At 39.4% G+C, this 26,009-nt stretch overlaps 1 protein-coding gene across 4 annotated transcripts in view; it reads left to right on the forward strand.

The window, feature by feature from the left end:
- The first annotated feature begins 2,740 nt into the window (after positions 1 to 2,740).
- EZH2 (enhancer of zeste 2 polycomb repressive complex 2 subunit) overlaps positions 2,741 to 26,009 on the forward strand; it is a 39,150-nt gene continuing 15,881 nt past the window's right edge. Inside the window, exons 1-8 of one of the 4 annotated variants that reach the window (XM_067041934.1) lie at positions 2,772 to 2,860; positions 3,449 to 3,577; positions 11,298 to 11,476; positions 14,855 to 14,971; positions 18,942 to 19,062; positions 20,700 to 20,840; positions 21,780 to 21,882; positions 22,423 to 22,586. In XM_067041934.1, the coding sequence (XP_066898035.1) occupies positions 3,508 to 3,577; positions 11,298 to 11,476; positions 14,855 to 14,971; positions 18,942 to 19,062; positions 20,700 to 20,840; positions 21,780 to 21,882; positions 22,423 to 22,586 (895 nt within the window). In that variant the 5' untranslated portion in view covers positions 2,772 to 2,860; positions 3,449 to 3,507. Of the gene's footprint in view, positions 2,861 to 3,448; positions 3,578 to 11,297; positions 11,477 to 14,854; positions 14,972 to 18,941; positions 19,063 to 20,699; positions 20,841 to 21,779; positions 21,883 to 22,422; positions 22,587 to 26,009 lie in introns of all 4 variants that reach the window. The other 3 variants (XM_067041935.1, XM_059074278.2, XM_059074276.2) reach the window with 3 other exon arrangements.

Genomic DNA, 26,009 nt, shown 5'->3' on the forward strand with positions numbered 1-26,009 from the left:
GATTCTTATATTTTGATAGTTTCCCCTAAATGAATCACTGTCCTTTTTTCTTTTCCTCTCTATTGTGTATATTTACCAGATCATTCTATAGCTTAAAACCTTCACTTACTTACTTCTTTATTTGGAAGAGCTTTGTGAAGTTTATAAACGTGGAAAATTATCCCTTCGTGCCCTCTTACGGAGGAGAGGTTAGTTCCAAATCAACTTTGAAGTGTTTTATCATTGATGGAGTAACTTGTTAGTTTAGTGTAACAGCTTTGGTTTTGTCCTGACATACTTTTCCAGAGGTGTTGTTACTAATGGTAGAAACACATAGAAAGTATTACAGCGTGTTAGACACGGAGGGTTCCAGTGGAAAACATGAAGTGCTAACTAATGAAATGATACCTCTTCACCACGACATAAAAAATGCACCTTAAAAAAATGCATTGTAGTGATACCCGTGTTGCACATCAGTGAAAACGAAAGCTGTGTTCCCAGTGCGGGTTTTTATCAGGCGTGGTGGGGCCGCCTCCCAGGACCGAGCATTTGTGGAAGAGGCAGATGGGACTAGTTGTGATGAGTTTCTGAGCTAATGCAACAGATCATCCCTTTTGATCTGATTCCTCTCCTTTCTAGCTAGACCTTTGAAGTACTAAGTGTCTGAACATAATTTGCATAGAATTACCTGAGCAGCTCATCTGTTAACGAAGCAGCAGATGTGAAAGCAAAAAATTGCCACAAAGTCATTTTTAGAATAAAGCTCCAGCCTCTCCCTCACTTTGGCGTTTTTGGCTCGGCCTCACCGTCTTCCCAACTTCTTCCCCACTTGCTGTGTTTCCGCCAAGCTGGGATGGGCTGTGGGGTTTGGTCTTCTGAGCTCTGAGGACTGTCGTCTTTGTTCCACTCAGCACCCCAGGCAAGGTCACACTTTGAAGCTTTTATGGGACTCAGTCCTATCTCTGTGATCTCATTCAACTGTCTTTATCTTAAGTTCCGAAATCTCTTCATTCTTCTCATTCCCTCAATTCTTGTAATTTGGGCTCTTTATCTAATTTGGGGTCCACCTTTGTTTGCAGGGTCTGCTGGCGGCCCCTCTCCACCCTTCCAGCCCCGAACCCAGCTGGCTCCTGCTCTTACCTGAGCCCCTTCCGTTCTCTCTTTGCCTTTTGAAACCCGACTCAACTTTTAAGGTTGAGTGGTCACTTTGCTGCCATCCTTCTGCAGCTCCTTACTTGTGTCCCTCACCCTCAGCCCCAGTACTTTGGCACATTTATCTCATATTATAAAGTCCGTTCTTTTAGGCCTTCTTAGGTCAGTTATAAGCGCCGCAAGGGCAAGTTCTGTGTTTCATTCATCTTTGTATCTTCATTGCCTGATTCTTACTATTCATTAATTACGTGCTTTCTTTGCCCCTCTCTCAGCTTGAATAAGCCACCATTTGTGTTCTCTTTCGTGGTTTGGTGGTGGAATATTCCTACAGAAAGTTACCACTGACCTCTGGGTTCCTTTTCTTTCTCTAATTTCTCTCCTTAGGCAATTTTCTCTGTGCCCGAGGGCTGTATGTAAGCAGGTACATGAAACCCTACTCAGTTATTCAAGCCAGAAAGCCATCTTCCCCATATTGAAATCCTTGCCATGTTTGCTCTCAAGTGACTCTTGAAATCATTTACTTTCTCTCATCATCACGGGTGTCGGTGTCGTTGAAGAAGCTGCCTTGTCTCTTGTCTAGGGACAGTCCCGCCTTCCAGTCTCACCTGGCCTCACCTTTGCCTTTTACTCTCTTCCAGCCCCTCCTGCCGCCGCACTGCGGTCAGCTGGGCTTTCCTGAGTGTAAATCTTCCCTTGCCCCTTTACTTAAAACACTCTATGACTTTCTACTGCGCTTAAATAAATTAAAGCACAAATCCCTAATGTGGCACCTTTGCACCATCCAATAGAGGAATGTCCTTCTAATCTTTTGAAGATACAAGTACAATTTTAACACTTTGATGAACAAATGTTCTGGAAGAAGACACTCGTTTAGACTGTGTGGTGTGAATTGGACGCCTGGTGGACTACAGGCCGAGCCCACGCTGCACATAACCAGCTTCCAGAGCCTCTGCAGCCACAGATGGGGCGGGAGGGGTCCCTGCCTTCCTCTTCCTCTGGCTAGCAGAGGAGCCTCCAGGGGAGGAAAGGTGGCACAAGGCAGAAACACAGACTTTCATCACAGTGTTGGAGGTGAGAAGCATGGTTGAAAGTGCGTGCAGGGGGATCCTTTAATTTGTACAGTTATCACATATTGTACTCTCTATTTTCTACCTTTGGTGCTGTATGTAGATTTTACTTTTTCAGATTTATCTTTTTCAGTCATTCATTTATGCCTGTAGCAACTAATTTAATGATGAAAAAACTTAGAATATATCTACATTTTTTTTTTCACTCCACAAGTGTGGATCTCACAGCTCGTTACTGTATATACTTAAGTCCTGTAATGGGTCACATTTCTGTAGGATGACTGCAGTTTAGGAGTGGAGTATCTTTGTAAATAAAAATGTCTTTTAAAAGTTGTATTAAATAAAAATTTATACTTGGAATGATATGCTTTTAAGGACTTCACCATGCAGAACAAATGAGGACCCTTCTTGCAAATATCAACAGCGTAATTATGTGTCATTTCTTTTGTTGATTGTTAGTTTGCTGGGGATTAAAACACAAGTGGTCATATTCAGGCTGGTTAGATTAGTGATTTTAATATGAAACCATTGCTTTTAGAATAATCATGGGCCAGACTGGGAAGAAATCTGAGAAGGGACCAGTGTGTTGGCGGAAGCGTGTAAAGTCAGAGTACATGCGCCTGCGGCAGCTCAAGAGGTTCAGGCGAGCTGACGAAGTCAAGGTATCCTCCGTCTTCTGTGAAAATGCGGGTACAGTTAAGGATGGTTTACCCCCTAAAGATAAGTTTTAATTTGAAAGGGTAAATGGTCTTATTTACTGTAAGATAAATGAAAACTTGGAAGTTAAGGTCCTTGGTCTGTCTTAATTAACATAAAAATTGTACCATGCACATTAGTGAAGTGGAAAGATTTTAATCTAATGGTTGTTCAGTCTACTTGGAAATCACCATCTTTTCGGTGTAGCTTTGTACTGTATGTGGAGACCCAGGACCCAAATATAAAGGAACGTGTTTCATGGTACTGTGTTCGTAAAGTCATTGTGATTTAAAAAAAAATATAGATATATACAAAGTTAACAAAGAAAAGATGGAAATAATTTCCTATTCCCCTTCTACTCAGTAAAATAACAGATGTGGTGTTTTTGTATTATTTGAACGTGGGAAACCACAGTTTAGTGTAAAATCCATATGCTTTTGAAGGAATGTCCCTGATACTTTTGAGGAATCACTCAATTTTAACCTTCATTAGAGATGTTACAAATTTTCTAACAATGAACAATTTCTTTTCTCCTCTCCTTCATTTTTTTAAAGAGTATGTTTAGTTCCAATCGTCAGAAAATTTTGGAAAGAACAGAAATCTTAAACCAAGAATGGAAACAGCGAAGGATCCAGCCTGTGCACATCCTGACTTCTGTGAGCTCATTGCGCGGGACCAGGGAGGTTGGTGAACTCACGCGCTGTATGAGTTATCAGTGCATTTTGGTTTTTGCTTTTGTTGGTTGGTTATCGCGAGGAGGCCATTGACCTCGGATGTCCCTTGTTTTATTGTTATTTCTCTTTAATGTGCAACTGATTCCTAGATTTTTATAAGACTGTTCATTAAAAAAGAACTTTAAATACTCTCGAATGTCCTCATCAGATCACAAGTTAGAGCAAGGCTTTCTGATGCACAGTTCTTTTTTCCTCCCCCTTCCTATGAATTAGCCATGCTGTAAGAAATGGTTCTTTTTCATCCATACTTGGAGTAAACAAGCTTCTTATTATACATTTTGTCCAAATTCTAAGGCTCTCTCTATAAGAATTTTTAAATTTGGGGTTGAGAGGTCAGAATTTCCTTTTTTGATAGAATTTTTTGAACGAATGAGGTAGATCTTAATCACTCCAAAAAATACTGTTTTCAAAGGAAGGCAATAAATCTATGGTAGATTTTATAATGAGATAACACATTAAATCATAGTGGCACAAGATGAAAAGAAAAATGGCAGAAACTTACACAGTATAGAACCAATCAGTAGGATTTTGGTTAAAGCATTTCTGTTTAAGTACCTGTTTTATGCAGGAAGACATGGCATATGATACGGAATGCTATTTGAACGGGCATGGACGCAAAAAGAGGGAAGAAAGTGATTTGAAATTTAGATTATACCATGTAATAGATGATTGTTGACCTGGGTGTCTAAACATGGAAGGCATCTAAACAATGGAATTTGTTCTAAAGTAATGTTTTCAATGAGCAGTCATTTTTTATACGATATTGTAATAATCAAGCACTAATTTGCTGTCTTATGAGACCTGTTGAGATTGTGTGACGCACTGGCTTCAGAGACTGGTCAGTGCTATTATATAGTAGCTCAGTCTGTGCTACAGACATGGTCCTAGAGGTGATTTCAGTGATGGTGTGGAGGTCTTGATGGTGACACATATGGCTTGGGATGATTCTTAGTTATTTATGCATTTTGTCAGTTGATAGCTCTTTAAGCTCTGACTTACAGTTGTATAAATATGTATTATATGTTATTAACACCTTCCAGTCATCTGCAACAGGTCAGGACCTACACATTAGAGGTAAATGACTAATTAATATGCTAAGGGTGAAAGGGGTTCTTTTCTATGCCAGTCACAGTGTTCTCAGAAGGGATCAGGATGGAGCCTCTAATTCTTTTGAAAGTGACCTTTTGGAAGTTTTGAAGTGAAGGAAAAAGAAACCTTGTTTTTTCCTCTCCAGAGGGATACATTTTAGAAATTTGGAAAAATAAAGTAGGAACACATGGAATACTTAATTTTGCCGCCCATTTCAAATCTCAAAATGCTGTTGAAAGCCCAACCTACATTTATAATAAAAGTTAACATCAGTAATGATTTCTGGCACTGCACTGGGTACTACTCCACCTCATTTTGTCTTCGTGATGGTTGTATTACCACTTTTTTATTCCCAGGTGAGGAAACTGAGCCTTAGAAGAATTAAAGTCAGTTTCCTTGCTCTAATGATCTGATGTGGGCCTGGAAGAGTACACTTTGCTCAGACACATTAAGAAATTATTAAAGTTCATTATTTATGTACAACCTGAATTGCTCATGATACCATTTTTGGTGTTAAATTTAAGAGTACAGTTTATTCACATGAGTATTTACTAATTGACTTTTGCTTTTAATTGTGTCAAGTAGAGATAAAAGTCATTGAATGTAAAGATACCTAACTTTTTATTGAGTTCATGAGAGAAATTGTAAGAAGAAATTAGCATTTTAATGAAACAAGTGTTTTTCTAAACTCAGTACCCTATGCAGGTTGAGAAAAAACATTTTCACAAAACAGGAGGGGAAAAGGAGGAAAGTAACCCCTCGCGTCAGGAATTTAGGTTTTGTTGCATGGAACTCTGGTCAAAGCACTGTTTGTTTTTGAGCCACTCTTAATTACTGATTCTGTGATTGGTCTTTTACTCCTCCTAGCCCCCAGCCCCTTTAAAACCATCATCACTGACTTTGGGAAGCTGAAGGTTTATACAGTTTGTGATAAGCTTTTTGGTGTTATCACAATAAATAATAGAATTTTAGGACTGGAAAGGACTTTAATGATCTCTGTCTAGTCTCCTTACTTTAAAAAGATGAGACTATATCCCTGTTATTTTTTCTTCAGTTTGAGCATTTCCAGCAATATATCAGTTTCTTTTATATGCTTTAAAAGTTGGAGTCAACTAGGTCAGAAGCAGGAGGATAAATAAGTTGGCCTGTTTTGCAACGACTTTCCTAGTAATGGGCTTGTAGGCTTGGCAGAATTTGGGACTGCGCTGCTGACCCGAACACCTAGAAAGTCCATGGCTTTCAACATTTGGAAGTGCTGTTGTAACACTGTTTTAATTAAGTCTTTATTTTTATAAGCTGATCCTTTATAAGTGCTGTCTTCAGTTTAAATCCTTTGAGCATGACGACAATTCAATGACAATTTTCAGTCATTCACTCAAGTCTTTTACTTTATTCCCTTCTGTACTTGTAGAAGGGGATAAGCTCAGTTTTTAAATGACCAATTTTATCTAGGTTATTTTAGTAAAGAAAGTCTGACAAGTTTACTTTCTGATCTAATGAAGTGACTGCTGTAGATTCTGACTTGAGATCAAGGAGCCCTGCAGTCGACCTGGAGACCACATCTTTAGTCTGTTGTTTCCTTAATGCATGCTTTGAGGAGACTTGTGGGTACTTATTTTTTGGTGTTGAGGTTACAGAACCTAAGCCGTGTTGCCCATAGGATCTTAATACAGAGTGTGTGTCTATTTTCTCTTTTTAAAAATACTTCTGACTTCTTGAAGACAGTGACTGTAATATATGTTGCATATATTTCCTTTGCTCTTCAGTTTATCTTTTTAAGGAGCATTCAGCTTAAAAATGTTATGAAACGATACATACAGGCCAAGGGATGTATGCCGTATTGCCGTAATATGTGGCTGTTTGTCAGAAAATTATTTCTAGGTGACATTCGTTACTTTGTCTCATCAGTCAGTAAAGAACTTTATCTTCTGTAAGTCTGCACATTGGTAATCATGTTCTTTAATGTGTCTGTTTTTCCAGTTTTGATGAAGAAGCTGGTTTAGGAGTTACTCTTGCAGTTCTTACTAGTGCATTTCTTTTTGTACGTTTTCCATTTCTTGCTGAAAACGACAAGGCACTTTTCCCTTTCATTGATTCTTCATATTAAGATTTTTATTACTTGTATGTATTATGACTGTGAAAGGGAGGCTTGCTCAAATGATGTCTGTCTTCTGGGCAAATGGTGTGATTGGTTTAATAATTTAAAAATATCCTGTCAATATGCATTTTTAGATTCCCAGGAGAATGTAATGTTCTTGTAAGAATTCTGTGTCTTGTTTACTAATGAAAAGGGTAAGAAAAGTGGGGCTCCTTCAGAATGTTTAGCATACAAAAAGCAGCATCAGAAGGACCTCCTAGTCCTCACATTCATGAAGAATTAAAAGTCTTTTGGACTTTCCAGTACGTACAGGTTTGCTCTTCCTATTGATGTCTTAAAATTTTAAGTTCATCATCTATCATTTGATATTTGCCAATGAATTTTTTTCGGGGGCCGGGTGGGAGGCTTCTTTCATGACGCAGAATGGGTAAGTTCTTTCGGGCTTATTTTTGTTGAAGGAGAAGAAAAACATTGTCTTGTTTACCTGTAAACACTTGATTGCATTATTTATTGATGTGGTACTGCACTTTCCTCAGTTAATTGTAAATAGAAATTTAGTTACTATACACAAAGAAAAAATAACATGCTGGTGCACCCAACGTGTAGTGAGTGCTCTTTACTTAAATATACTCCCAACTTTCAACACAGTAACGTGCTTTCTTTTCTTTGTGAACTTCAGGATTATAGGACCAATGCGTCCTGCGCAGCGTTTGAGCAGATGTGGCAGGGAGCTGGGTCATTTTTCTCATGTCTTAGACATAGATGAGTGGTTCTCCCAAGGGTGTGTCTTCTCTCTCAGTCTGAGCATATCCATCCTTTCCTGGCTCCTCAGGAAGCTGGTGGCTTAGTTGCTTTCTGCTGCCCTTTGTCTCTCTGAACCACCTGTCGGTGAATCTTGTGTTGACTCTGCCAGTCCTTCCTGCGCGTGTCGCTTTTTCACGTCACGGCAGCCTTTGCTTCCTTTCTGGCTTTCTTTCGGCCGAAATAGGTGGAATATTACTTAAATGACCATAAGGAGGTGTTCCTTTGCTTTTGAAAGGAAGCTAATGTAAGCATTTTATGCTTTTCCAAAAAGGCCATTTAAAGAAAAGAAAGATCACTTCTGTTGTTTGAGTTTATATATTATTATCATGTATTAAAGATATATCATACACTTATGATGTTTGAGTTTATATTTTAACTTTAAGATTATATATCTTAAGTTTAAAAACTGAACTTTTCAAAAATGTCACGTTTATTTTGCGCTACTAAATAAACCAGAAGTTGTGTTTAATTTGCTGTTTTTCTCCAAGAACACTGTGTATACAGTTTGTGTTTTAAAATTCATTGTTAAATTGACCATTACAAAGATCAAGTCTGTCCTCAAAATGCAAAACCAAATTTTGACGGCTGTTTTGAAAACAAACAGAATGAACCCAAACCCAAAGAAATGCTTATCTAGTCTGCAATGTTAAAAATTGTTCATTGCTCTGAAGAAATAAGAAAATTTTATTAGACCTAGAACTACGATCACAATTTAGCTTGATAATTTGGATTGACTTATATCCACTGCTTAGGATTCTGTTTTATCTTCTCTTACTGGATTTTGTAAAAGAATATTATTTGAGTACCATTTTGAGAGTGTCGGGCAGATTTCATGAGCTACCTTGGCAACCGATGAGGCACTTTTAATCATAGCTAACGTGAATATCTGCTGGGTTAATGAAACTGTTGTTTTGTATCTTTTTCTTCAATTAAAAGGTCATTGTAAAATATTAACTGTAAAAATTCAAATAAAACAGAAATATATGAAACCAGGAGCAAAAGGCCCTGTCATCCAAGCCCTGTGACTTTTATCCTCTCAGATTTCTTTTTCTATAACATGTTAATTATAATGATAATATATATTTTATTTTTTAAAGTTATTCCCAGATAAAACATGCCTGCCTTTTGGGGCCATCGCTTTACATCTGTCCAGGTCTTTAGTATCTTCAGCAATGCACAGTGCTTGGTCCTGTGGATTTACCATAATTAATTGCCTTATTCATAATTGATGAACATTTCGGTTTTTATTTTTTCCCTTTGCAGTTAGCATTTCAGTGAATATCCTTCATACACATCTTTGCATCTTTTGAGTAGTTTTGTAGGAAAAGTTTCTAGAAACAGTATTGCTAGGTCAAGAGGATATGCATATTTAAATTTTTAATAGCTGTTACCAGATTGCCCCCCAAAAGTTTTACATTTACACTCTCACCAACTGTTTATAGTGGTGTCTGTTTATCTATATTCGCAACATAAAATGTTAATCTTTGTCAGTGTGATAGGTAAAACATTATTGTAATTTGCTCTCCTTTCGTTAATCAGTGAAGTTAATTTTAAGTACCTATTGTTTGTTTATATTTCTTTTATGAGTTGGCTGCTATGGTCTTGGGTCTTTTAAAATTGGGTTGAACTTTTTCTTATGATTTTAAGGACTTTTTGTATATTATAAATACTAGTTTTTAATCATCTGTTCTGCAGATTCCCCCCACCCCCATTTTCATGTTATTTCTGGTATGTTTTGGTTATACAGAAGTTGTAAATGTTTATGTAGTCAAATTAGGATTTCTTCTTTTGATTTCTGTGTTTCTTTAAGGCTTACAAAGCCCTTCTACACTTCAAGATTATAAATTATCCATCTTTCCTTCCAGTTTTCATTTTTATATTTTAACATCATTTAACCTATTCGGAATTTCCTTTGGTGTAAAGAGTGAGTGGGGAATTTCGTTTTCAATTTTTTTTCTATTTGGCTTTGTTGTTTCAGCACAATTCACTAAATGATCAATCTGTGAGCAATTGGGGAGCGGTTATAAATCTGTTTTGCAAAGATCAGCAGAATTGGCCTGTCTGATTGGTGGTCGTGGAGCAGGTTTAGCACCTGAGCAAGGGCTTCACGCTTCTGAGACTACGGTCCGGTGGCCATCCTGCCTTTTTACCTTAGCCGATGGCTCTGCTGCTCTGTGGCCTTCAGCCCCACGCCCACTCACGGGAGCGAGGCTTCACAACGGCTGTGCTTCCACAGCTGATGGAAACCATGACTTTATTCTTTGTTCTGCTTCTTAGTTTTTGTTTACTTTTTTTGTTTTTCAATGATAGAAATGGTCTTATTTGCCATTCGCAAGACTATTATTGCATTAGGTTCTTGAGTTGGCATGTCATGGACAAACGTGGCTCTGGTTACGTGCTTTACATGCTGTGTTGGGTGTTTTTGTACTTTTGCCAACTTATGTCCTGTGACTACTGTTCTGTTTCTGATCTCCAGTATTTTAGCAAAACTGCAGATTATGAGGAGATGATTTACCCTAACACCCCCCTTCAGACCCAGACTGCATTGGGTTTTTAATAGTTACTCTATTAACTAGGTTTATAGGTTTATGACCTCTTTACTCGGGCTCAGGCTTCTGAAGCTAGGATGCAGGGAAGAGCTTTAAGGGTCCAAACTTCCTGAAATTGTACTTCACCTTCATATGTTACCTGTTCTGTGTGAAATGCTGTATATGCCCCCCACCCCTGCCCCACCCCGGAAGAAGTGCCAGACTGATGCTTATAGGGTGGCATCTTTCTGTTGTTCTTAAGTGACCTCAGGGCAGGAGCCTCGTGTTGCTGATGGAGGTTCCCCTCAGTCCGGACAGCTCTGCAACATACATATCCAGCAGCAGAAATGGAAATAATTTACAGTCTGGCATGAAACACTCTTGTATTCCTTAGCTCCAGCGCCCTTGATTAGCTGCTTTAATTAAATGTGTCTGTCAAGATCTGATCAGGATGTTTTATTTCTGACCATCTCCTTTAACCACCCTTCTAATCATCCTTGTAAACCTTGTTAGGAACTCACTTCTACTATGAGCTTTTCTTGACCCAGACCTGATACTTAACCTCACTCCAGTTTTTTCTTCAGTACCTAACGTCACATAAAAGCAGGCTGAAATTAAGTTATGTACACTATCATTTTCACCAGAAGGTCTAGCTAATTTAAAACTTGGTGTGTCATCTTTTCTCTACTCAAATCTTGAAGAATATGGGTAGTTTCAGAAATCATCCTCAGCTTTTCCCTAGAGTTGGGTGGCAGCTAATGCTTTCTTGCATACACCTTAGATGTGAGACAGTTCCTTATTGTTTTTACTCGGAAAAACTAAAGGATATTAGACAACATCACCAGTTCATTGTGTCTCTGGCTTGAATTAAATGGACCAACCAGGATCTAAGAATATTTTTAATTTGGCTAACTGAGTGTATTTTTTCCCCCTACTATATGGAAGTTGGACTTAACCCTTCTAATGTTGAAGATTGTTGAGAGACCGGATGGCTATGACTGTTGCCCTATGGGATGTCCCACTGTAAGATGGGGAGCCATACCTAGCTCCTAGGGTAGTGGTGCATTTTAAAGAAGTTAACTTTGGTAAAGTCTCTAGCACAGTGCTTGGCACATAGTAGGGTGTGTTAATTTCTTTCCCTTCCCTGCAGGCCATTCACCTGCTCTTCCCTCTACGATTTTCCATAACACAGTTTTTACTTGGAACCAGCCTTCTGCCAAGAGTCTCAGTTTGGTTGTGTACTCCTCCAACTACTATTGTTGGCTTGACTTCCCTCTCCAGCTCCCAGTGGTCCAGCCACACAGTCGCCTATTGTACCAGCTGGTTGATGTAAGTCTATCCATCCTCAGAGGAACCTGGTTACTTACCCGTAAGCTGTGTTTCTCTGAAAATGTAGCATCCTTGGTAACTAATATAGTTGTTTTCTTTCTTTACCATCAATGATGGATTGCCTACAACAACTTCCTTGTGTGAACCTCAAGTTGGAACTAGAATTAGAGAATTTAATTTGTTGATATTGGTCTCCTAGTGAGTTCCTGAGTCCAAGACATGTGACTCTGATCAGGTAAAATGCTGTGGAGACCCATGAGGTCAAAATCCAATTCAGTGCTCTGAGTGATATGAGACAATAATATAAAGTGTCAAGGATGATACATTTTCAAAGAAAAAAAGTTACTGGTAAGTAACTGGGGTTTTTGAGTAATTTTCCTGTAAGTCAATAAATAAGAACTCCCAAACTTGTTTTACCAGCAAATGCTTTTGCATTTGAATATTATTTCATAAGTGAAAGGGATATGGTTATTAGTTAAGGTTAATAGTTAAAGAATGGGGTAGGTTTCCAGAGATACTACCTAGATAATGAGGTGGGTATAGACCTTCAATTTGCTAAATAGGTGTTCTCTTAGCTTTAAAAAGAAATTGAAGTAGAAGTCTCCATTAGGGAAGAATCAGCAAATGCAGTCGGTTCACTCCAGAAACATTTTTTGAGTGCCTACTCTTTTTTGAGACACTGTGCTGAGTATTGTTGCGAGACAGAGGTAAAATCACACTCTGCCACAGCCGCTTTGAGAGCTTATTTCCAAGCCCCTTGGTGACACTTTTATGACTCAGAATTGAGGTGATGGGTCATGGGGGTATGGCAGGTGTGGTGTTGGAGATAGTACTTAGCGCTGCAGGCCTTGCTGTCTTATTTACTTCTGTGCTTCTCTAAGTTCTTTCTGTTAACGGAAAAGTCAGCTGACCTCGTTCAGTAGACTCAGAGCATTTTCTCTGTCACTAGAGCAAACAGGTGGGGCAGAGCCAGCGTTCCTCCTGTCTGGCAGTTGAATAGGATATTCAGCAGTCCTCCCGTAAGTGTGACCTTGGATTTAGATATTAAAGCAGGTGAATAAGTCAGAGTTGGAGAAGCAGCCGCTCCCCCTCGTCCCCCAGGCTTTAAAGGGGGCCAGTCTTCAGAATTAAAATCACAGAATTAATTTACCTCCACCATGTGTAAAACAAAAATCAAAAACTCCAATTTAATTGTTTTGCAAGAAATGAAATTATTTTGTATTTAAAATCACTGGGTAGTGTATAGCATTTATTCCGTAGTTATAACCACCCCTTGCCCCAGAGCGACCTGGTTAAGTAACTTAAGAAGAAGGAATGAAGATGTGGTAGGAATAGGACAGGAGGCAGATGCTGGGGGAGGAGATGCCCTGTGACGCCGTTGGGTGTCCCTCTTGCACAGCACCCACTGCACGGGCATCTCGGGGTGAGAATAGAGCATCGGCATGAAGCTTGTGGGTGTTGGAATCAGACCTAGGCTTCCGTCCTGGCTTGGTAATTTACTACCTTTCTGACTAGGCAAGTTATGTAACCCCTCTGAACCTCAGTCTCCTCCTCATTTTGTGAAATCGTGATGACAAAGGCTAAGATGAGAAGTGGTTAAGAAAATGTATATAAAGCACTTAGCACAGTGCCTGCAACATAGTACGTGCTCAATAAATGTTAACTGCTGTTATTATGGGACGGATGGATGAGGAATTGCATCAGAGGCCAAAGAAGGAAACAGGGGAAGATTGCGGGTTCTGGAGTTTTAGTAAACTGTTCACACCTTCTTATTTACTTGAGCTATGAGCTTTCTAGTATTATCTTTAATCTTTGCCCTTTTGGAAAGCAAATTAATGGATTAATCACTGTCACAGTTCTTCCTAACTACTCTATCTTTAAACCTTCACTTCCACTGAGGAAGGAACGATTTTTGTTCTGCGGTGACTGTGACTATTGGAAGATTATCCCCCTGGCCTGAGGAAACGCTGAGGGCCAGGTGGGCCTGGATGCCAAAGACTTCCACTCTGATTTCACCAAATCTAGACCCGCGATTTTTAAGTCCTCTTAAATAAAAATGAAACATTTAATAATTATGTGTGTTGTATAGACATGACTTTTTTGGGTTTCATTTTACTACTTCAATTCTACTTCTTTTTGCTCTATTTTCATGGATTATGTGTCCAGGGTATTTTTGAGAAGGCTCTGGAGACCTGATAATTGGGTAATGGTACTCTTTTAAGAAAAGCTGGATTCCTAGACAGGATGGAAAGTGCTGTGGTATTTGAGCACAGATCTTTACCGTATTTCATCAAGTCAAAGATGCTAACTTTTTAACATTTTAACATCTGAAACTGGCATGCATCTTAGAATCACTATGATAAGAAAGCATTGTGTTATAGTTTAATTGGCAACATTATTTTCTTAATGATACAGAAGATAATGGTGTGCTTTGAAATTGATGTCATCGTAGATTGGATGAAATATGGTATTTGAGGGAAATATATTGACTTAACCGGTATTAGAAATGTATAGAAATGTGGTATCGTGACAATATGTGTAGTGGGTAAGAGCAGGGGCTCCAGAGTCAGACTTTCTGGGTTTAAATTCTAGCCCTAACAGTGTATATGACTTTGGGCCAGTTATGTATCCTTTCTCTATCTTAGTTTTCTCACCTGTAAAATGAGCGCTAAGAATAGTCCCCATCATACAGCGCTGTAATGAGGACTAAATATAAGACATGTAAGTGTTTAAAATAGTGCCTAGCACATAGAAAGTGCTTAATAACATTAGCTATTATTGTTAATAATTTAGAGATTACACTTTTGCAGAATTGATTTGAATCCATTTCGTTGTGATTGAAATTCAGGTCTGTTACCTTTAATATTTGTGTATCATCTGATAATATCAGCAAATGACACTTGGGTTTTTAAAAAGGGAAGGTAAAGGTAAGAAAGGTTAACCTAACAAGTTTCTATATTCTTATTAAGTAAGACTTAAGTGGCATATTTGGTGTGTGTACATATATATATATATATAAAATTATTATTCCATGTGGATGAGATATAAATGAAATTAAGCAGTGAGGTAGAAAATTTATAGTGAAAGCAAGGAGCAGTTAATCTGAGGCCAACCTAAATATAATATTTGATTCTTATTGATACTGGTAAGTATGGAAAGGGTTGGAAGGTTTTGAAAATTTGCAAAATCTGAAGCTTTTTCTATCACTAAGTAAAAGAGAGGAGAGAATCCTTTTTGGTTTTTATGAACTTATCGTCTCAGTAAAGAAATTTCTTTTTCAAAATGCTGTAAGTAGGCAGCATCTCTTTATAATATGATGCCTACAGCTTCAGGTTGTCCTTTTATTCTTAAGAGTCAATTTTATTTTTTCTGTTCTAGTGTTCGGTGACCAGTGACTTGGATTTTCCAACACAAGTCATCCCGTTAAAGACTCTGAATGCAGTTGCTTCAGTACCCATAATGTATTCTTGGTCTCCTCTACAGCAGAATTTCATGGTATGTAAATAATGTGTCTTCTTATTTGGTAATCACTTCTTTTAAATAAAAAAGCATAGATAATTTTCTTGTCAAGGTGAGTTAAGATAGTATAAGTAAAAATAGCTATCGAAATGGGAGTACTTAGAGTAATTTTTTAAACCAATTAATATATGTATTTTTAAGCCTTTTCAGTGTTGATGTTGCTCTTTTCTTAGTCCTTTCTAGTTAAAATATTCTCCAAAGGAAAAGTATTAAGCGAAAGCCATACCTGGGATTAAAAATATATTTCAACGATGAAGCTTATAGTTCTTATCCTTGAAGATGTTAGTCAGTATCCTGTAATCTCGGTCTGACTTCGAGGTTTTGTTAATTGAGAATGTATTATTTAAAACAATTTTAGGCAGCATGTTATTAAATGATAATGTACACTGTGAAATACTCTCAGGGCAAGGTTAAGCATTTTTCCACAGATAACACTGGCACAATAGCTTTTATAATGAAATGCTAGTATTTAATTCTTTATAGAAGTAGGATGAAGGAGGATGGAACAAAAGAGAAATTTGAGTATGCATTCTTGATTTGTGTTGTTAAATTAAACATACATAGTTTTATTACTTAGTTGGTATATAAAATAATAGGGCTATTACAGTGTTGATGGAAGTCCTTGGTGAGCCTACTTTAGAGAATTACCTGCTAGATTTTTAAATAAATAGATGTTTCTAATGTCTTCAGTAACTTTGCCCTTAAAAATTTTGCAGTGGAGGCTTAAAGGCAAACTTCAGGTTCTCTTTTGCCATTGTATTTTTGTGCATTTAAGGTTTTATTCAAAAACATTTTGTTTGAGAATCATGTTGCAGGAGCTTCTGGGAGGGTTCATATTTTCACAGACTGAAATTCTGAAAGCATATAGTGTTTAAAGTTGTCAATAGATTTTACTTCTTTTTTTTAAACCATTTTAAAAAATTGAAGTATAGTCAATTTATACTGTTGTGTTAGTTTCAGGTGTACAGCAAAGTGATTGTTTCAGATTCTTTTCCATTATAGGTTATTACAAGATATTGACTATAGTTCCTTGTGCTATACAGTAGGTCCTTGTTGTTTATTTTGTATATAGTAATGTGTATATGTTAACCCCAAACTCCTTATTTATCTCCCCCTCCAAAGGTGTCAGTAAATATTATGAATCATCCGTGGGTTTTGCTGGTGACGAAAGCTAGGTCAGGCAAGCTGTCTTTATTATGGCTAGGATATATTTTGAGGTGCAAAGGTTATATGGCTATAATTGGGAAGACAGAATAGCCAGTTGCAATTTAATTTTGGCTTGTGTCCAAAATAATTAACTCTCCCAGTTTAAATGGGATTAGTGCAGGTGAGGTGTGATGGCAGCTAGACTCATTAGGTGTATATAAGCTTGACCCTGAATAGAGCAATAAATACATTAACATCTAAATTTTCATTTTATAACCCATATGCACTTTTTCTCTCAGTTTCCCTTTTCCTTGTTTGTCTAAGGTACTATTATCTTTAAGAGCTCTGCAGTTATCCTAAATTTGTTATGTAGGAATAATTTGAAAAATTTCCCTTTTCTTCCTGTTTCCTGCCTGTTCCTACTTGACAGTTCCGTGTGTGTGTCACGGCCTTTTGCAGGCGTATTCCTCCCTGTGGATCATGGGCCAGCCTAAGGCACCTCACACTTGACATTTGATCTTAGCCAAAAGGCTGAGAAGCGGTAGGCACCTCACACGTGATGTAGTTGCCGTGTCCTCCCGTCAGCCTTAGCCAGTCCATTCTGTTTATCAGAATTATCTTTCTGAAATTCTATTTTTAACCAATACCTTGTTCAAAGGCCCCTTAAGACTTAGACCTATCCTTGTTTTAAATTAGTCTCCATATTTAGATATAGACTTCAGAAACTTCATGTCTTTATAATTACTATCTTAAAAATTTTTTTATTGAAAATTCTCTTCCCCCATGAATGTCAGCTTCCTTTCCCTTGTTTCTTTTTTTCAAAAATAGATTTATTTATTTATTTTATTTTTGGCTGCGTTAGGTCTTCATTGCTGCACGCAGGCTTTCTCTAGTTGTGGTGAGTGGAGGCTACTCTTCGTTGTGGTGCGCGGGCTTCTCATTGCGGTGGCTTCTCTTGTTGTGGAGCACGGGCTCTAGGCGCGTGGGCTTCAGTAGTTGCAGCTCACGGGCTCTAGAGCACAGGCTTGAAGTTGTGGCGCACGGGTTTAGATGCTCCGCGGCATGTGGGATCTTCCCGGACCAGGGCTTGAACCCATGTCCCCTGCACTGGCAGGTGGATTCTTTTTTTTTTTTTTTTTTTTTTTTTTTGCGATACGCGGGCCTCTCACTGTTGTGGCCTCTCCCATTGCGGAGCACAGGCTCCGGACGCGCAGGCTCAGTGGCCATGGCTCACGGGCCCAGCCGCTCCGCGGCATGTGCGATCTTCCCGGACTGGGGCACGAACCCGCGTCCCCTGCATCGGCAGGCGGACTCTCAACCACTGCGCCACCAGGGAAGCCCTGGCAGGTGGATTCTTAACCACTGCACCACAAGGGAAGCCCTGCCTTGTTTCTTAAGTACTCTGTTCTCTCTGAACTTTTCTTTGATTGGCTCTTTGCTGCTAAGTTAGCACCTTCTTTCTTCCCTGTTGTCTTCTAGTATAATACATGAGATGATGAGGTGATGTAAACTCATCTGTCATCTTTATTAGCACTGTCAATTTTGATATGCATCTTGTTCATCTTAGTAGTGAACTTTGTTGTCATGTAGAGTAACAATTCTATTTTATGAATAAGAGTAAATCCTAGGGCTTCCCTGGTGGCGCAGTGGTTGCGAGTCCGCCTGCCGATGCAGGGGACACGGTTCGTGCCCCAGTCTGGGAAGATCCCACATGCTGCCGAGCGGCTGGGCCCGTGAGCCATGGCCGCTGAGCGGGCGCGTCCGGAGCCTGAGCTCCGCAACGGGAGAGGCCACAACAGTGAGAGGCCCATGTACTGCAAAAAAAAAAAAAAAAAAAAAAAAAAAAAAAGTCAATCCTTTTGGCATAAACTTTAATGAACCATCGATATTTTATATGCCTACAATTTTATTATGTTCAGTGGCTCTTAATAATTAGATCATCAAGTGAAGTTTGGAAATCCTTACATTAGTTTTTATTTCCTTTTCCTTTTTTTGGGGTATGGTTATTTATGGGTTCTTTCTTTGTGGAATATCCTTTTTTAAATCAGTTTATTTATTTTGTCTTTGCGTTGGGTCTTCATTGCTGCGCGCGGGCTTTCTCTCATTGCTACGAGTGGGGTCTACTCTTCGTTGCAGTTCGCGGGCTTCTCATCGCAGTGGCTTCTCTTATTGCGGAGCATGGGCTCTAGGCGCGCGGGCTTCAGTAGTTGCAGTACGCAGCCTCAGTAGTTGTGGCGCATGGGCTCTAGGGCACAGGCCTCAGTAGTTGTGGCTCATGGGCTAAATTGCTCTGTGGCATGTGGGATCTTCCTGGACCAGGGCTCGAACCCGTGGCCTCTGCATTCACAGGCGGATTCTTAACCACTGCGCCACCAGGGAAGCCCTCGCTGGTTTTGATAAACCATATTTCATCGATCCTAAGAAAACTTTGAAATGTCTGAAATAGGCATGTCTTAAAATTGATGATGAGTCAATTTGCAGCATTTTTTCCTTTCTTAGAAGTACATAAAATAACGGTAAGTTTTAATGATTGATGACATATTAGATTAGGTAATACAGTTTTTTCTTAAATTATTTCCCTGTCAACAGTTTGTTTTCTCAGGTATGCTTATTGATGGAGAAGTGTTTTTTTACTTCTTTGTGGCTTTTAGAATTTGATGTCTATTATTTTAGATCTGGAGAACTGGGTACAGACATCTACTTATGAAAAAATATTGTTGTATTTCAGTTACATTACATTTACTCTTAAAAAATTTGATACTTAGGATAAGCCTGCTTTTTAAATATTTTTTACTTTTAGGTGGAAGATGAAACTGTTTTACATAACATTCCTTACATGGGGGATGAAGTTTTAGACCAGGATGGGACTTTCATTGAAGAACTAATAAAAAATTATGATGGAAAAGTACATGGGGATAGAGGTGAGTAATGTGTTTATTCTCTTGGAAAAGCGGCCAGAGAATTGATATTTTATTATTTTTTTAAAACATAGGTATGGGGCTTCCCTGGTGGCGCAATGGTTGGGAGTCCGCCTGCCGATGCAGGGGACACGGTTTCGTGCCCCGGTCTGGGAAGATCCCATATGCCGTGGAGCAGCAGGGCCCGTGAGCCATGGCCACTGAGCCTGTGCTCCGCAACGGGAGAGGCCACAACAGTGAGAGGCCCGCGTGCCACAAAACAAACAAACAAACAAACAAAAAACATAGGTATGAAAGAGATTTTTTTTTTTTAAATTAAAATTGCTGGACTGGCCTGGGCTCATAAGCCCAGTGTTCTCTCTAACTTTTTTTTTTTTTTTTTTTTGCCGTATGAGGGCCTCTCACTGCTGTGGCCTCTCCCGTTGCGGGGCACAGTCTCTGGATGCACAGGCTCAGCGGCCACAGCTCACGGGCCCAGCCGCTCTGCGGCACGTGGGATCTTCCCAGACCGGGGCATGAACCCGTGTGCCCTGCATCGGCGGGCGGACTCTCAACCACTGCGCCACCAGGGAAGCCCTCCCTAACTATTTTTATTTTATTATTATTTTAAACATATTTATTGGAGTATAATTGCTTTACAATGGTGTGTTAGTTTCTGCTTTATAACAAAGTGAATCAGCTATACGTATACATATGTTCCCATATCTCTTCCCTCTTGCATCTTCCTCACACCCTCCCTATCCCACCCCTCTAGGTGGTCACAAAGCACAGAGCTGATCTCCCTGTGCTATGCGGCTGCTTCCCACTAGCTATCTATTTTACATTTGGTAGTGCTTATATGTCCACATGTACACTACCATTCTCTCACTTTGTCCCAGCTCACCCTTCCCCTTCCCCGTGTCCTCAAGTCCATTCTCTGGTAGGTCTGCGTCTTTATTCCCGTCTTGCCCCTAAGTCTTCATGACCATTTTTTTTTTAGATTCCATATGTATGTGTGTGTTAGCACCCTAACGGTTTTTAAACTGAAGGATCATGCTTGCCAGTTGAAAATTATGCATAGTTGGTCATAACAAAGTGTGATGTCAATAACATGTATATTAAATAGAATTGTTTGAGTGTATGTAGATTTTAAGATTCTTTAGCAATAAAATCAGTTAGGAATAGGGCTTCTGCTTATGTGACATGCGCTCCAGAAGACCCTATGTTAAAAAATAGCTTCCCCACTAGGCAACCACAGGACCTGAAATCCTGTCGTTAGAATCACAGCTTCGGTGATTTAACAGGAGACCCTGTTACAGTTCCTGGCAGGAGGGTAACGTGTAATATCCTCATATGTTCCCGTCAGGAGTGGACAGCAAGGTCTGGCAGATGCGTTGTTTGGAAGGAGGCGAAGGCCACAGTTAGTCTCTAGAGAATTAGGCTATGGTAGCAGGCCCTGGAAACTTGTGAAGGTGACAGGTGTTGAGGATAAGTACTGCTTCCGGCTTTGCCTCAGGCCAGTCCTGAGAACGATCTTTCCTCGCAGCATTTTAGTAATAGTGTTATGGTACTGACTGATAGGCTCCAGCTGTTTCTTACAAATTACAAAACGCATACGTGAACTTTTGTGTATTTCTGACATTTGACTTGATGAATTTCAGAATGTGGGTTTATAAATGATGAAATTTTTGTGGAGTTGGTGAATGCTCTTGGTCAATATAATGACGACGATGATGATGATGATGGAGATGATCCTGATGAAAGAGAAGAAAAACAGAAAGATCTAGAGGAGAACCGAGAAGGTACGCCTGTCTGTTACATTTGCGTGTAGCCATTACAGCATTTTTCGAAAACAACAGAGTACAGGTAAATCTTCCTTTTTCTTTTGTTAAATATTGTATCAGTGGTAGTATAATCAATAGAATATTATTTATAACATTTCATCCTGCACTTGTCTTTATTTCCCTTGGCTAGCAAAAGAACGTGTTTTTGTTTCCCTGGGCAGTCATCATAATCGTTATATAACATATATGTAGCATACGCATCATTGACTATGAACAAGCTGTGTGCGTGTCGCTTTATATGTGTATAGACATTTACTTCTCATAATGTTCCACGAGGTGGCTTTTATCATCAGATCCACCTCATAGTTGAGGAGATAGGTTTAGTGAGGTGAAGTAACTTAAGATCACAGTATTGGGAGGAAACAGCACCCAGAAAATGCTGTGTTCGGAACCAGCTCTAACTGACCCCAGAGCATATGTTTTAACTGCTACACTAATTACGGTTTGCCAGAAAATTAGAGGGTCCCAACTTAGAGCTTGGCAGTTGGTGAAGACCAGACAAAGCTCGTTATTAAGACAGCATAAAAGAATATGGGAAAAATTGCAGTTTCAAAGAAGTGTACAGTATTTATAACAGGCGCCTTAGTGATCACCTGGCTCCTCATTTTACAGCCAAGGTGGGTCAGTGGCCAGACAGGGCCACGGCGTCAGTTAGGGGCTGAGCCGGGAACACAGCCTTGGTTCTCTGCCTCCCAGCGCACTTGCACCTTTCCACGCTTGAGTTTGAATTTTGTCTGGCCCACCAGCCTCCCAGATCCTTGTGAGATATGTTGGAAGTAAGTGAAACATAGAGCTGGCAATTTCCTGGAAAATCAGCTTTGTTAGGCATGAAGGAAATGAAAGACTGGCAAGCTTGTTCACTTTCATTCTTTTTTCCTTTCACATTTCCCTGTTTAGATAAAGAAAGTCGCCCACCTCGGAAATTTCCTTCTGACAAAATTTTTGAAGCTATTTCCTCAATGTTTCCAGATAAGGGCACAGCAGAAGAGCTAAAGGAAAAGTAAGATTTGTTCTTTGGCCATGGTTTTGCCTCGTATGGTATTTAACTCGCCATTTTGGTTCTTTAGAAATGGAACTAATGTAGCCATTGAGCTCCCCACTTCGTGTGTTCCCAACATCTGCAAGATACTTGAACTAATATGCGTATGTATCTGGTACCCTGTACTCCATCCATGGTAGATGGGATAAGTTCGCGTGCACACATGCACACGTACACACACAATTTACAGGAATGCGTGTAAGAGGAAATTTCTCGGGACACCTGTAGAAATTTTAGTGCAGCAGATGTTTCATTTTAATGAATATAGTAACGTTTTTCATGACAGATCTGAATCACATCAGTGAATTCGCTTCTTGATATACCATGCATAATATTTAATTGGCTCTTCATTTAAATAAAGATTGTTGTAGGCTAAACCTCTTTGTGTGTTTTAGGCAAGATAAACATCAAAAACAATACACAGAAATCTTGTAGAAACTTCATTTTCAAAAATGTAATTCTTGTTTTACCTTTACTTCCATTTTTCTTGGTTAATGTTAGGTACAAAGAACTCACTGAGCAGCAGCTCCCAGGTGCACTTCCCCCCGAATGTACCCCCAACATAGATGGACCAAACGCCAAGTCCGTTCAGAGGGAGCAGAGCTTGCACTCATTTCACACGCTTTTCTGTAGGCGATGTTTTAAATATGACTGCTTCCTACATCGTAAGTGCAGTTACTGTACGTTTTCATTTTCTATCTTTGTCGTGGAATTATGTGTTAAAGCAACTTGGGAAGTGTCATCTATTACCACTAGAATTTGTCATTTAATCTTGCATTTATGACTGAAAAATACGTTAGGATCAGAGTATTGTTATTTTTTAATTTGTTGCTTAAGGGTTGATCTGAAGTCTTTTGCACATGTTAAGCTGGTACTGCTGTCTCCCACTAACTTGGAATACAGATCAGTGATTTTTCAATAAATGCTAACCAAACAATTGTTTTATAATAAAACTTACTGTGAACTAGCTGATGGCCCAGAGCAACATTGCCAATACTGATGAATAACTTGTTGAATAAGAAATTGGCTTAAAAAGGTGTTGATATATATTCTTGTCTAGTGCCAAATCTGGGTTTTTTTTTTGGGGGGGAGGGTGTCCTCTGAATACGTTGCTTTTAAAAACACCTACATTTGAATACAGGTAAAGCATAACATGTTCTTAATGAGATTTACATATGGTACATATGATATTACTTTCTTTTTCTGACATTGCTGGGGAATGAAGTTTCTTAGTAAAATTTCCAGGTAACTAACTGGAACTTAAGTACAATTTAGAAAGTACCAGCTACTTTTGAGGCATGTTTTTTGAAATTAATTTCATACCTCCTGGTTCCTAAGCAGAGTTTGCTTAATGTAGGTTAGCTTTTTCCACATTAGAGTTTTGTGTGACCATCTGTGGCCTAACACCTTTGTCTCTGTGCTAAATGGGTTCATGCTGCTTTGCCCTTGTAGAGTGCATGTGCCCACCTTTTACCATTTTTTCCCTCTTTTTCCGCTGGCACCTCTTAATGTTAACTAGACTGCCTAAGCAGCTATATCTTGCCTTATTTTGAATTTTTGCTCTATCTACTTAATGTTTGCTGCAGCACATAATTTGTTACGTGGTATGTATCTAGGTCTGGAAATGGTCATGTGTGTGTGTGTGTGTGTGTGTGTGTGTGTGTGTGTGTGAAGTATTAGTGGTTTAGTTATCTTAAATTAGACAAACTTGAAGTAGACTTTCTGAATTATCATTGTATCTTCCTTGCAGTTGTTGTCCATGCTCCTAATCTAGTTTAAATTGATGTCTTGGTAGTTGTAATAATCCGTAGAAGCCAGCCATTTGTTACTCCAGCCACTGTAGGATTACTTACCTGGGCTTGGCAGCATTGTCTTTACACAGGCCTTGAAGTAGTTGTTTTGAATTGCATTTAATTCCCCTTTACACATGATCATTTTATAAAATAACGTCCAGTTCTTAAGAATACTGTAAATTGCATTCAGATAACACTATAGCAGAAAAGTTGGTGGGAGCTCTTTCATTGGAGTCAATGCAGTGGTCCCTCCAATTTGTTGTTTATACATGTAGCATTTGATGGACCTTTTTTGTACAAATGAGCCAAGGCAGGAGGATACTACTTGTAAACATTGTTACAAGAGTTATTTCACCGTGCTGTTCCAGTCTGAGTGATTTGGATGAACCCTGAAGCTGCTCGTCGTCTCATTGCTCATGCTGGGGAGAGGAGCAGAAAGGTGCTGTGCTTGAGGAAGCTGGCTCTCTGGGACTGACCCGGTGGGCTGCTCACTGCAGCGTGTGGGAGACACGGGTCTAGCACTGCTGTGCTACACCTCTGTGCTTCCCGCTTGTTCCACTAGAGCCAGGCTCTTCATAATGTAGCCCTAACACATTCTACAGGCATCTAATTGCTTTACACTGACTTTGACAAAATATCACACACTATATATTTTTCTTAGGTAAAAGAAGTCATTAAATACATTATTAAACATACCTGTTAAATATAGCATTTTGTGCTTTTTGTTCTTTGTCTAATGGGAATAATATAAACTGTCATGAGTTTAAATTTATTACTACATGCAAAATACTTAAAATAGCACTTGGCGTGTGTTTAGCTATTGTTATTTTTTAAATAAATCATCATTCACATGACTTACATTTCAAAAAAGCATTAAAAGGTGCCCAGCGAAATCCCCCACCCCTCCTGTCCGCATCCTCACTCCCCTGTAGGTAAACCACTTCAGCTGTTCTTCTGTGTCTTTCTGTAGTTTCTTCTGGCAAATACAAATACATTCCTCTCTTTCCCAACCACCCTATTCAAATGGTGCCATACTCTCTAGGCCTTTTCCCTATTGGACTTAATATTGTAGATATTACTCCTGTCTGGACAGCTGCATAGTCTTCTGCTGTAGGAGGCCCTATAACTTACTGAGCGCATCCCCTGAAGGTCACCATTTATGGTAATGGCGCCACGGTGAATAACCTTGCGTGGTGGACCTGTGCGTCCTTTCCCACAAGTGCAGGTTAACCTGGTCCAGTCTGTGCAGACAGTGCCAAACTGCCTGCCATACGGGGACCTGCCAATTTAAAGAACTAGCAGCAAAGTAAGAACGCCTGTTTCCCAGAGCCCAGCCAATAGAGTGTGTGTTAAAAAACAAACTTTGATTTTATTGATTGAATTAGTAACATGGTTTTTTAGCATAATTTAATTTGTATTTTTTCTTCCTGTATGATTAAGAGATTTGTATTTTATTTTCTCTGAACTATTTTTATCCTTTTGGCTTCGTTGGTCTTTTTGATATCTTGAAGCTCTTTATATAGTCAGGAAATTAGTTTTTTTTTTTTTTTAGGAAATTAGTTTTTTTGAGATGAGTTGCAGTGTTTTCTTTTTTCCAGTTTGTTGTTTGGAAAAAAATCCCATAGCAAAGTTAAAACAAAACCTTTAAGGTAGTTGAATTTATCAGTTGGCTTTCCCTACTACTCCAGGGTTTTAAAGGGCGTCTTACTTTTTTTCTAGTACGTTTTAGGCTTTTGGTGCTATTTTCTTTTTTGGGGGAATAACATCTAACTCTTTGATCCGTTTGGATTTATTCTGTTAGAATTTTGGATCCAACTCTCCTCTGTATTGCCAGGGCTACTGTTTCCACACCATCTAATTTTTTTTTAACATCTTTATTGGAGTATAATTGCTTTACAATGGTGTGTTAGTTTCTGCTTTATAACAAAGTGAATCAGCTATACGTATGTTCCCATATCTCTTCCCTCCACACCATTTTTTTTTTTTTTTGGTATGCGGGCCTCTCTCTGTTGTGGCCTCTCCCGTTGCGGAGCACCGGCTCCGGACGCGCAGGCTCAGCGGCCACGGCTCACGGGCCCAGCCGCTCCGCGGCATGTGGGATCTTCCCGGACCGGGGCACGAACCCGCGTCCCCTGCATCGGCAGGCGGACTCCCAACCACTGCGCCACCAGGGAAGCCGCACACCATCTATTGAAAGTTCCTCTGGGGCTGCCCTGAGCCGCTGCCTTCATCCCTGTCACCACAGGTGCTGGGGTCTGTTTCTGGTCTTTGGGTTCCGTTCCTTGAGTCTGTCTG

The sequence above is a fragment of the Kogia breviceps genome, chromosome 9 (genome assembly GCF_026419965.1).
Source record: "Kogia breviceps isolate mKogBre1 chromosome 9, mKogBre1 haplotype 1, whole genome shotgun sequence".
Taxonomy (NCBI): domain Eukaryota; kingdom Metazoa; phylum Chordata; class Mammalia; order Artiodactyla; family Physeteridae; genus Kogia; species Kogia breviceps.